The 13,145-nt window shown below is 48.7% G+C and overlaps 1 protein-coding gene across 1 annotated transcript; it reads left to right on the top strand.

Annotated features, from left to right (window-relative positions):
• Positions 1-3,911: 3,911 nt before the first annotated feature.
• LSM14B (LSM14B, SCD6 homolog B (S. cerevisiae)) lies at positions 3,912-10,930 on the top strand (the record flags this gene model as incomplete). Its single annotated transcript, XM_010147461.1, has 8 exons — positions 3,912-4,092; positions 4,433-4,568; positions 6,913-7,083; positions 7,210-7,287; positions 8,453-8,614; positions 8,792-8,945; positions 10,111-10,290; positions 10,649-10,930. Coding segments are annotated over 7 exons (1,054 nt in total), but the record flags the coding sequence as incomplete, so codon positions are not given.
• Between the last annotated feature and the right edge of the window lie 2,215 nt (positions 10,931-13,145).

Raw genomic sequence — 13,145 nt, 5'->3', positions numbered from 1 at the left:
GATGCTGAGGAGCCCTTGGTTTCCCGGGGAAGTTCCCAGGCCCCTGGAGAGGAGGAGGAGCTGGCAGCGATGCTGGCTTCTCTGAACTCTTGCCGGAGCCAGGAGAGTGATGGTCTGCGCCGCCGTCCGCGGTTTGGTTCCCCTCTCCCCTCTGTACGTGGATGCCCGGCAGTGTGTCGGGGCTTGGCTTCAGCAGGTCCCCGGGCCGGTGCTGGGGAGAACAGTCGCTGTGTCTTTGTTCCCTTCGCGATCAATAACTGGACGCTGCTCAGGTGAAGGGGGTGAGCGCTGACGTGCAGATGGCTGGGGGTTATCTGCACGTGGATCTGGCTCTTCCCACCTTGCAGCCTGATCAGGCTTTGCACCTTGTTTTCCTGTAGAAATAAGTGATCTTTATCTGCGACTTAAATGGTGCCGTTTGGATTCAGTTGTTACCTGTGCTGGGAACTCCCATATTTACTCTCAGAAAAACCTGTCCTGTCTCGTTTAGTCTCTTGAACAAGATGGTATTCTGTACTTAATGTCCAGCTTGGCTACTCCAGCTAATGTGTATCAGCTTTTTCTTCCCCTTAAGTTTAGTCCTGCCCCCTTCTGGGAAGGCACCTTCATCATTGCCTTCAGCAACCCATCAGGATTATCCACAAACCAAACATCTTTTGTTTGGAAAGACTGTCTGCTGGCAGGAGACACTGACTTGCCTGATTCTTAACTGTCCTTAAGGCAGCCTGTGCCCCAGTGTTGAACCAGTATAGTGATGTGTGTGCGATGCTGGACATGAGTATTTGACACCTATTAGTGTGTGTTCTGAGGTTAAAAATGTGAGTTCTCACAAATTCACTGTTTTCCTAGGGGTGTAGCTGTGTCTTTAAGTGTAGAAATAGAGCTGTTTATGTTAGTGTTTCACTCAAAGTAATTGAGAGGTTGCAGGAAGGATGTGATTCCTTTACTGTATGTGTAGGAAGGTCTTCGCCTTCGCTCAGCAGCAAGTAGAAATGGTTTCTTGTGTAGTTCTGCCTTTCACATAGCACTTGCTACTTCAGAGCTTAAGTGCTGTGTTTCAAAGATGTGATTGAAGTGCTTTATGGTGTGAGAAAGTATGTGCTCTGCATAAGGTTTCTGGCAGTTCTTGTATTTATTGGTCTCCTAGTGTTCAGTTTTGAACTGAAACGCTGAAGAAGTAGCTGTTGCAATAGATGGAAAATACTTTTTTCCCCACTAAAAGTGCTGCTCTATAAACTTTACATTTGTTTCTCATTTTAGCTCAGAGGGGTTTTTTAAATTTAGAGACTTTATATCAAAATTGTTGTCTGAATTATGAACATAGCAACGATGAAGTCGGTGACAGCAGCATCAACACTGTGCTTACGGGGGACAGTGGTTTAAAACACTTGATCTCTGGAGGGCTAGAAGAGCCATGAATTACTGACATGCAGTTGAAGTTGTCTAGATAGTAAATTATTATTAAGCCCTCTATGCCACTGTTTAAGGTTCAGACAACTGTAGTGTGTAATGTAAGTGCTGTTCACTTGACTTTTATCAGCCAAGTGATATAAAGAAAAATCGAGTTTGAACGAGACCTCAGGAAGGAATCGGCTTCAGCCTGTTACTCGACGCAGAGCTGACTTTGGCAGCGAACACTAGAAACGTACTCCCCCTTCTGCAGAAGCCTGAAGAAGCTAGAGTCTGTGAGCAAGAATTACCCATGTAAGCTCTGCTTTCTAGACATCCAGTCGCTCTGGTTGCGCTTCCTGACCCCTCGGATCTAGCTCAGCAGAGCCCTACACAGGACAAGCTGTGCTGTAGAGCAGTAGCTGCAGCGCGGCGTGGGGTTGGACTGCTGTTCCTCTGTAAACCAAAGTCGCTGTAACTCTTCGTGGGGGGCGGCCCTTCGGACCTCTGCGGGAACTTAAAGCTGGACCCTGTGACGTGCCAGAAACTTAAACACTTGAAATGCAGGGGCAGGCATGCTCAGCTCCTAGAGTTCCCTCAGATGCCCTCGCTGCTCTCTTGTCTACAACGAGGACACGGTTTTCCACCTTTTTAGTTGAAACCTTGGGACCAGCCAACTGCGAGGCTGACTGGACAACTTCAGACTTCACAGTTTCTCCATGTGGATGCTGACAGGCTGATCCCTGTGCTTGGAGAAGATGTGGTGCTTTCCAAGCTCGTTGTGGATTCCGGAGTAGTCCCTGGGTAGCTTTAGTACATCTTTCCGTGTGCTGTAATAATCTAATCTTGAGCAGGGAGATCAGTGGTACTCTTCATGTCTGAAAGGCCACGAGCATTGCTTTCAGTTTATAATCTGCTCCTAGTTGACTGGGTTACAGCCGTAATATGATCAAACAGCAGCTGGAGAGCTAAAATAACTTGGAGAGTTATATACCCTAGGAACTAATGGAAGATGGTCATTCAGAGGAAGTGACTGACAGCACCAGTTAAGATTCCCTTCCAGTTGGGTGTAAGCTGAGGTGGTAAACAGCATCAGTGTGATGGGGGCAAAGTCCTGCTGCGCCTTGCGAGCTGATACGTGCGTCAGACAGAGGCAAAGACTGCTTGGTGGGGGTACCCACCTGCACACAGCTTTTCATCCCAGAGAAAGGGACTCGTGAGCCTCCCTGTCCACCACTGTCAACACTCCTAGTAAGTTAGTTAACAGTATAGTGTGCTGGGAGGGCTCAACACTGGGGTTGAGTGGGTCTGCTTTTGTGCTGCCGTCTTTCTGGGGAAGCTGTGGTGCCCCTGTCCTCCACGTGACGGGGCTGTCTGTGTTTATATCTTTTCAGCTGAGCAGTGGGAGTGGCAGCTGGCTGGCACATCACCACAGACTGTGACATGGCAGGAGCTTGTGAAAGGTCTAAGGATGTAATTTGTAAAGGTACTGCAGGAATGTCCTGGCAGAGAGGTTGAGTACCTTAGTGTGCTGTAATAACTTAGTTGATAGTTACCTGTGGTAACCTATCAGAAGCAATTGATGTAATTCCAATACAGAATTCTGTTGGCAGAAAGCATACATCAAACCAGTGTGTGCTGGTGCTTGTCTGACCTGGCAAAGCCACATGAAGACAGAAAATAACTAGGCTAGTAAACTTGATGAAATTCTGTATCTTGTGGCCAAAATATCAAGCTTTTTTACGTCAGTGTCTCATGTAACTATGCTACCTCTTCTGCTGTGTTAACAGGCCAGGAAGTGTGAGGCTGACCTATTCCTCTTATTGGCTGTAATTAATTTATACTTCTACCTGGTAGCTGCCACACGGCCCATTGCAGCCTTTTTCCCACTGCAGTGTGTAACATCACCGGTTAGTACCTGCTCAGGTGTTCCCATAGCTGGGACTCAGGAAAGCCTCGGTAGGCACCCATTTAGATTTCACTAAAATTTGCTTTGTAGTCGTGGATTTTAGTCATAAAACCAGTGGCATGGAATAGAGAATTTTAACAGGAAGTTCTTGTCATGGATAAAACTTTACCTCTGTCTGTATAATAGATACATGAAACCAAAGGTGCAAATTTGAGCCCTGAAGGCTAAAACTTGTCCCCTGTGGCTTCAGGAGCCTGTCCTGTGGTCTGTTGCAGCGGCAGTTGTCTCGGGCTGAATGCCTGTGTGGGACAGGTGCTGGGGGGGGGAAGGAACATGGCAGTGTAGCACTGTGGGAAGTACTTGGTTTCGGAGTAGGAGTCTTCACTCCAGCTGGTCTACGGTCTTTACCTTCACAGCTTGATGTAAACAAAACTGTTTATACAGGCTGCTGAAAAAGTTGGTGTTTGAGGAGAACAGATGTGTGGGATAAGGAGATTCAGGGTTCTGGAAGTAATTTTTTTGGGTTACAGTTGGCAAGTATTACAAGAGTATGTGTTAATTGTGTAAACCTTACCTTCCACAATGCTTCTTGGTAATACTGGACTAACAAAAGTCTCTTTAATGCTGAAGTGCGATCCTTCGGTACCGAAGACCGGCCCACAGACAGACCTGCTCCTCCGAGAGAAGAAATCTATGAATACATTATTTTTCGAGGAAGTGACATCAAAGACATCACAGTCTGTGAACCTCCAAAAGCTCAACATACTCTGCCACAAGATCCTGCCATTGTTCAAGTAAGTTAGCCTGAAGTGTTGGTAGAAAGCTGTGATGGACTGGATTTTGGTATAAACATATAAAAAAGGCTGCCATTGTCTCCAGAAGTCTTCAGATTGTTTGAAGCATTCTGAATTTCACTGTAATCTTTAAAGTAGCAGCAGCATTAAAGACTTTGGTTAACAAAAGCCAGAGCTAGTTTACCTAGCTGAGAATGCAGAAAAACCATAAAGAGGTAAACTAACCCTTCTCAGTGTTTGCTGAAGCGTTTAGTAATGCCGTACACAAAGTAGAGAATCATGGCCAAAGCAAGTTGCCTTCTGGACACTGTAAATGGAAATGTACTTTGTCTTGTTACAGTCTTCACTGGGCTCTGCCTCTACATCATCCTTTCAGCCACATGTGCCTTACAGCCCGTTTAGAGGTATGCCACCTTACAACCAGCTTGCTGCCAGCTCTTTACTTAGCCATCAGTATGCCGCTTCCTTAGGTCTGGGTAAGTAAAAACTTTACTTGCTAGAATAAAGGTACAGTCCTGGTAGGCAGCTACTGTGAAACCGGATAACACTAACACCAAATTCCTTGCCAAGTGTCAGGCTGCAACAAGCAGTGAATAAGTTAACAACTCTGTGCAGTGACCTTATTGCAAGGAGGCCTGTGTTTCACTTACACACACACAGGCAAGAAAGAAACTAAGCAGCTGAAGCTTCTTTCTGAAAATAATGTGAATACCTAACAGTTGAGGCCAGTTCACTTCTAACCCAACATACCGTACATAGTATCACATGTAAAAGGGACTTGTATTCCCAGAGGACTGTAAATAAGCTGCTCTAATGCTGTTCTACAGATTCTTACGTCTTTCCAAGTCCTTCAGATGTTTCACTACCTTGTATCTTATCCATATATCTTTGCTTTCTCTTCTTCCCTCTATCTCTTTAGAGAAATTGGTAAGCCCTCCAGCATCAGCAGCTGCTTCCAGCCCTAGTTCTTCTCCGTCTCCACAACCTGTTTCAGAGCCTGACATGTCTTCAGAGCCCCATCAGCTCCCTTCCAAGGGTAACAGCAGTTTGAGGACTCCAGATATTTGGAAGAACTGCATGGCATTTGCAAACACTGTCCTTGATTAACCCCTCCTAGAATGATAGTACTTACATGGGTAATGCTAGTAGAACTAGTTTGTTCTCAGCTATTTTTGCCTTTTGTTACATGAAGTATTCCTCCTGTCCTACAAGTATCAATTAGAGAGACAGGAGAAAAGCACAGGACAGCAGATCCTTTTGTGTAAGTATTAGGAGAGGGCTGAGGTGTAGGGATGTTGATGTGCTGCAGCCTATCCAGGAACATGCCTCACAGAGGCTGGGTGAGGAGTTAATTAGTCTTTCCAGGAAAGACAAGCACACTGCCGAAATTGTGGGTGGCCTTGCTGTTAGAGTCATAACTTCATAGAAAATTCAGGAGAATTGGTGTAACTGAGTAAATAGGAGGATAGATCTCATGCCTGATGGGGCACAGCACCTTGTGAAGACTCCCAGTTAGTACAGCGTGACTAACAGTAAGCAGTGGGAGTCGTGGTAAGCTGAGATAATGTCGTTCTGGGTGCTTGCTTCTGTGTGTAAGAACTTTTAAAGGAGGTTGAGTAGAGATACTGGACTGACCGTCCTCAGAGCAGAGACACCAGGTGCAGCCTGCATTAAAACATGGTAATTAGTTTAATCTGTTCTTAATTTAAGCATGTGTGCTTGTGTTGGCATGAAACTGTTTTTACTTACCCCCTGGTTTTGGCCATCTATCTGTACGTACTTTCTCAATATTCTGGCTAAGCTTTGAAACTTTCTCGTGTTAAACTTGCACAGCAGCTTTGTCCTACTGAGTAATCCTTAGGATATCTGTCTTCCTTGCAAGTTTTCCAGGTGTATGTTAATTGGGAACCTGCATGATGTTACCTACTGGGTCTCTCTCATGTGGATTTGGGTGACCCAGAATTGTCAGTGGCTTGGTTTGTGTGTACTCTTCAGCTTTTCACTTTCCTTGCTCCTAAAGTACGTTCGGTTAAAGTTGGCTTCCAAGCAGCTCTTGCGCATAAACCTCTAGTACTCCCAAACTTCTAATTAAATCTAGAATGCAGTGTTTCTTCTGAGTACTGAAGACTGTCACTTTTTAATATCGCTGGTGTAAGGTATACCAAACCATGAAAAGTATTTACGTGTTTTGTAGTGTGAATAAATAAGCCTGGATGGAAGAGCAACAGAAGTCTTGGTAACACTTTGGCCTTGACCAAGAAGGAATTTAAAAGGGTAACTTTGAGATCCTGGTCTGGTTTCAGGTTTTCTTTGTCTGAAAGCTAACAATAAGCAATGAAGGACCTCTAAAAGCGGCTTACAAAGTGGGATGTAGTTGAGGTGGTTAAGCGTTTGCTGCCAAACTTTATTGACAAAGTGGGGAAGCTTTCCTGAGCAGTTTCAGAGTGGTGGATTTTTGCTTCAGACTTAAAGTAATATGAAGTAAAATCCTGCATAACCAAGGATACGTCTAGAAATCGGATTGCGGTATAACCTGTCGAAGGGACTGACTCGGCTTGCTTACCTAGTGTGCGTCTAACTTGGCTTAAGAAGCAAATGGTAGATTCCCTGATTCTTAAGGCTCTGGATTTGAGAGCCGGAGCTGGTACGGGAGTAGCGCCGTAGCTAGTGTGTATGCCACCTAAACGTCGCGTGCAGCGGTAGGCACTCGAGGCTTTGAGTAATGCTTGACAAAACGGTTTCTCCATAGAGGTGGGGTAGGGCTTGAGCAGCGTTGGCACGTTTGCTGAGAGGCGCTTGGTCACTGGGATTTTTTTCCAGGTGCTGGCTTTCCTTCTGTTCACCCCGTCCGCAAAAGCCCCATGGTAGAGCAGGCTGTCCAGACTGGCCCGGTTGACAACATGAATTCACAAAAGCCGCCCCCGGTCAAAGTGACTCCTGGGGTCCCGCGCAACGGACGGCAGGTTCCCCAGGGCAGCGGTAAGACAAGTGGTACGTGCCCACCTCTTCATCTTCCAGGTGCTGTTCCGAAGCGCCCTTTGGAGGTGCGCAGCACAACTAAGCTGTTTTGGTCTTGTTCTGGTGCTGCTTTCTGAACTTTACCCTTTTATTCAGTAGATGCAGTTCAGGCAGCACCTGTGCAGACCCAAGGACAGGTGAATGATGAAAACAGACGACCTCAAAGGAGAAGGTCAGGTAGGTTAACCTCGCACTAAACAGTCGCTTTAGCTTATAAACCCAGTTACTGTTAATTTCAGTGAAGGATTATGGGAGGGAAGCTTGATAGGTCTTTGAGCATCCAGAGATCCTTCCTCACAGATTCTGGAGTCACAGAAGTTCAGAACACTCCAGGGACAGGATTATAGGGTCTTTTCTAGAAGCCTGAAGATACGTTATAAAAATTGATGCAGAGAGAGTTGGCAGCAACAACTAGATTTCTCTGAAACCTGGAGTAGTTTTACTGGGAAGGGCAGCCAGTTTAAGAATTTCCAGAGCGCTCATAACTGAGAGGAACTACGGAGCCCTCGCTTCCGTAGAGCGGAGTTTTTCTCTGAAGGCTGCTGTTTTAAGCACAGGGCAAAAGACAGTGAAATTAAATTCAAACAAATATTTCTGCCCAAGCAAAATGAGAAGAGGCAGGAAACAAAACTCCAGACTGTGAGGTCTTCAAATGAATTTACCTGAGGGCAGCACTGTAGAAGAGGTTACAGCTTTTCCAAAAAGGAGTTGATAGGTTCTCAAGTGGAAACCAGAAGCTGTACAAAGCACAAACTCTGTCAGTGGCTAGACACTATGATTCTATGATTCTAGATGAGTCTTGGGTGGATTTTCTGAAACCAGGGACCTGCTCCTCTTCACCATCGTGACTGGTGTGGAGACTAATTACAGTGCTATGCTTGCAGATGAATAGCAGGCAGAAAAGATGCTTTTCTTGGTGTAGTACTTGTTCTGGTTTCCTCTCCTCACACTAGAAGGAAGGTTGAGTGTACTCTCTGTGATGGCAGGACTGACATAGAACCATAGAACGGTTTGGGTTGGAAGGGACCTTGAAGACCATCTAGTTCCAACCACCCTGCCATGGGCAGGGACACCTTCCATAGCCCAGGTTGCTCCAAGCCTCATCCAGCCTGGCCTTGGACACTCCCAGGGATGGGGCATCCAGGGATGCTTTTCAGAAAGTTCAGGCATTGCTGTAGTGTCTTCTACAGCCAAGCTCAGGAGTAACTTTTGAAGAGGTGTGGCCTGACCACAGAACTGGAAGCCAGAAACTCCTGAGTTCTAACCCTGGTTTCCTCTGGTCTTGAGCAAGTCATTTAACCTCCCTGTGTGTTACCAAGTGTTTGAACTCTCCTGCTTTCAGGAAACAGGAGGACCAGGAACCGTTCTAGAGGACAAACCAGACCAACTACTGTGAAAGAAAATACAATAAAGTTTGAAGGTGACTTTGACTTTGAAAGTGCAAACGCACAGTTCAACAGGGAGGAGCTTGATAAAGAATTCAAGAAGAAACTGAACTTTAAAGGTTTGTGACTTGGTTCAATATGAATTCTGAGCTAGTAGTAAACACACTGCACAGACAAACCGGTCCTGAGAAACTGCGTGGTTACGTGTGGCAGCATCTCAAATCTTCTTTGAGGGAGCAGGGGAGCAGATGGCTCTTCAGTATGCATTGAGGAAGTGTAATGCGTTTTATCTTCAGATGACAAAGCAGAGACGGGGGAAGACAAAGGGGACCCTGGAGTGGCAACTCAGAACAATGATGGCAGTGCAGAGGAGGACCTTCTGGGACCCAACTGCTATTATGATAAATCCAAGTCCTTCTTTGACAACATTTCTTCAGAACTGAAATCTAGGTGAGTGTTCTACAAGATTTGCTTTTTTTTTTTAAATTCCATTTCAGGCATAGAATTCTAGATATAGTCTATGTCACATGGTTTAATTCTTGAAAAATCTTAGAATGCAAGAAAGTCAGTGAAACAGCTTTAGAAGGGAGCATTGCCATACATGTGCTGGCTGGTATTATCACAGACTGGTTTGGGCTGGGAGGGACCTTAAAGACCATCCAGTCCCACCCCCTGCCATGGGCAAGGACACCTTCCACTAGACCAGGTTGCTCCAAGCCTCATCCAGCCTGGCCTTGGACACTTCCAGGGATGGGGCATCCACAGCTTCTCTGGGAACCTGTCCCAGTGCCTCCCCACCCTCTGCGGGTGGGAAGAAGAGGGTGGTAAAGCTTAACCAAGCTTCCTGCAGTGGGATCAACAAAAGCAGGGATTTCAGCTGATACTGATTCACTTGCCTAACTAGGATCCTGGCATTTCTAGTTCTGATTCCCAGTACTGACTCTGGACCCCTTAATTTTAAACGAATTCCTTATCTCACTCATGGCGGGGAGGTGTCGGGGTTGTGCCATGCGGGAGATGGTGCGACTTGTAGGCAGGAGCCAGCCGAGCCGGGAGTCTGGGCAGGGAGGTCAGGTCTGTCTGTGGAAATGCAGTAAACCAGCTGTTGGGAACATCTTTTGCTGCTGGCAGTGATGTTGGCAGCTGCCTGGGGAAGGCAGACATCCTGTTAGTGTCAGTGTGAAATTCCCTCGGTCACGTTTCCGCTTCGCTGTCGCAAAGCTTTCTCCTGGTGCCCGCTGTCAGGGCGGGCAGGCTCTGCGAAGGGAGGAGCGTGCCGCTGTGGAGCCACCGCGGCAGCGCTCCGCTGCGCATGTTCCTGCGTTTCTAGAGAGGCTTCAGTGGAGTTAAGAGTTTGTATTTCTTGAGAAAACAGGGTTTGAAAAGGTAGTGAGACCACGCTCGACCCTTTTCTAGGCCCACCTTTAATTTTCCAGTATGAAAGCAGCTTGGGAAAGCCAACAGCCCTCACTTTCAAATCCATGCCCGGCGGAGGAATTGAGCCTGGGAGCGTGTGTAGGCTGCGGCGTGCTCTCGTGCAGCTTGGGTCAGGAGCAGGGGGTGCTGGAGGAGCCGGTGGGTGTGTAGCGTTACCTCTGAACGCAGCCTTGCTCAGTTCCAGGCGCACCACGTGGGCTGAAGAAAGGAAGCTCAACACGGAGACGTTCGGAGTGTCTGGACGGTTCCTTCGCGGCCGCAGCTTTCGTGGTGGGTTTCGAGGCGGAAGGGGCAGCGGAGCAGCGAGGCGGAACCAAACCACTCACAGAGCCGGTACTGGCAGAGTGTAACTTCAGAGGCAAGTGTCTGAGCCAGAACAATTCCTGCCCAAGCCAGGTTCGTCCCTTACTCCTTGCCTGCACTGTCTGCCCAACCTCCTCTGCTCTCCAGTCTCGTGGGTATGTCAGGAGTTGCCCCTTCCTGTCCCTGACGGATCCTTGGAGTGGTAGAAGCGGTGTGAATTGCTTTAGCGTGTTCTTTCACGTGTTGGTTGAGTCCCTGGCTGAGCCGTGTGTCTGGGAAAGCGACAGCGGCTGGTTTGGGCTGAGACCTTCTAGCCAAGCGTTTCAGTCCATTCATGGGGGTGAGCTTTGCTGCTTTTCTTGTTCTTGGGGGGAAAATCAAATCTAATTCTACCTCTTTTTTTTCTTGACTAGGTTCTGACATCTCTCCCGAGAGGATGAAACTGTATATAGAAAGAAAACAACCAACTGCTGCACTAATGTGGGAAAATGGTTCTTCTCGTTTACTGTCTCAGCTCAAGTGACAGAACTTCATGTACTACTGCTTGTATCCTGGACTTACTTTGGACCAGCAACCGTCAGCTGGAGTATTCTTTGGAAGAGGGAATGTGTTCAGGGGTACCTTCTTCAGGGTGTCTTTTTTGTTTGTGGTTTTTTTAAGTGCAGACTAACGTACATGGTTCTTTCTGGGTCTCTCAAAGGCTGCTGTAGTCGAAGCTCAGACTCCTTTTCTGAACCCTGAAGAGGACAAATCATGCTGTTTTCACATGGAACCAAAGCTCACTTGAACCAACCAGCTATAATTTGTTCGTTCTGAGTAACCAAATGGCTTCTTTGGTGCTGCTGGTCTCGCTGGTCTTGGCAGCAGGTGTGAAGTAGCACTTGGTATCCGGAAGAAGGGATTCCTGGTGCTGAGGAGCTGTGTATAGTGTCACTTGGGAATACTGGATTGTTGATCGTGTAGTAGTGTAAGTGACTGTACAGCTGTTTGTCGGCTGGTACTGCTGTGGCGGTGCTACAGGTTTACTCCGCGCTGTCACCCCTCGAGCTGCAGGGTGCTGGACGCTCCTCCAGCTCGGAGCTCCTTACCGGGACAGGGGTGGGAAGTGTCCCCGCTCCTGCGCCCGGGATGAAGGGATTTGCGGCAGCACTTGGCTGCCTGGGCCGGAGAGCGGAAGCTCTGGCTCGGTGCCTCAGCGGGTACCTCGCTCCGCGGCGGTACCGGGTGCGGGCAGGTGGCTGTACACCAGGCTGTGGTGGAACACGGTGGGGTGTTGGCGTCGAGCTGGGGATGGGATTCCACGCAGCGATGCGTCTCGGATGGGCATGTTGAACCCGTTTCCTCTGGACCCCCCATACTGTAAATAGTTGGGGTTTTCTTTTCGTTTTTAAGAATCTGTATGTGGGGAGAGGGGCTGGGGGGGAGGGGGTTACCTCTGTTTGCATGACTAAGTGGGTTAAACAGCTATAGGCATGTGTCCCTTTTTTTGGTTGGTAGGGAATTTGGTGGAAGCAGCACCTTGACGACCGAACCCCGTACATAGCTAGAGGTTTTGTAGCTCTGCGTTGACCTAGGTTACTGTCAAAGCTTGGATTTATTTTTGTAGGGCCTTCTTGCTACGAGTTAGAACATAGCAGTGGGGCTGCTCTTTGGAGTAATGTAAATTGTAATTATAATAAACATGTAAATGTTTAACGTGTCCCTCCCGCTCTGTTCTGTAGGGAGCTCGGTAGCTGCGTCGGATGCCTGTCCTAGCGCGTCGGAGCCGTGCCGCGGAGCTCCAGCCGGCCTGGAGAGGATCACCCGGTACTGGAAAAGGGCTTAAACCCCCCAAGCCAGCCCCTGACCCCCCCCTTGTGACTGGTACCCCCAGCTTTTGCCGAGGGGTCCCGAGTGCTGCTGTTGTGACAGTCCCCAGGCTGGTGGGGGGTCTGGCTCTGGATGACTGCACCACTGGGTCGGCGGCCACAGCTACTGCTGGGATCCGGGCTGTCAGCGGAACGGGGGCTGGAACGGTTTTTTTCGCGGGAGCCCCCGAGAGCCTCCGCTTTCCGCTGGCAAAGCAGCCAGCGTGCCGGGCAGGGCAGAGGTGGAATTGTGTTGCCAGTCAGCTGCCTTGGCCTGGGTGGCTGTGGCAAAACGATAAACCATCCTTCACCTCTGGAACACTGTCCTGTTTCTTTCCGAGGCAGTAATTCCCTTGTTTCTGCAGTAAATCTTGGATCCGTTATGTGAGACAGTGGTTGCTGATGCTGCTGAGTGCCTGCGCCGTGGGGGCATCCCAGCCCCCCTGGGCTGAGGGGGGTACCACTGGGGTGTGGGCAGGGGTTCCCTGTTCCATGGGAATACCCCTTCCCCTGGCTGGGGCAGGTGCTGCCTAGGAAGGGGCCACAGCAGAGCCCCTGCTTCCAGGCGCAACAATTCCTGGCAGGAGGGAGTGATGCTGGTGAGCCAGGAGGGTGTGGAAGTTGATCTCTTCTCCCAAGTGACAAATGATGGGACAAGAGGGAACCTCCCCTGGTGCAACCTGAGGCCGTTTAGATTGGATATTAGGGAGAATTCCTTCATGGAAAGGGCTGCCTGGGGAGGTGGTGGAGTTGCCATCGGGGTGGTGATTCGATGTGGCTGCGGTGCCTGGGGGTGGAGTGGCAGGGCTGGGTGAATGGTTGATGATCTGAAAGGTCTTTTCTAGCCTAAACAAATCTGTAAACGTGGATCCACTTCCTTGACCTGTGGCTTCCAGAGGGAACTTCTCCGAGTTGTAGTCTGGGGGACTTGGGTGGGAACAAACAGCTTTTCTGACTCTGAGCTCCTGTCTAAGGGCTGACAACCAAACAGCACGGCATTCCCGGTGCTCTGCTGGACAGAAGCTGCAGCTGCTGGCGCTGTGAAGGGCTCTGGGGTGTGAGA

Source organism: Eurypyga helias, unplaced genomic scaffold (assembly GCF_000690775.1).
Source record: "Eurypyga helias isolate BGI_N326 unplaced genomic scaffold, ASM69077v1 scaffold39582, whole genome shotgun sequence".
Classification (NCBI taxonomy): Eukaryota; Metazoa; Chordata; class Aves; order Eurypygiformes; family Eurypygidae; genus Eurypyga; species Eurypyga helias.
This window is presented reverse-complemented; position numbering and strand designations above follow the sequence as displayed.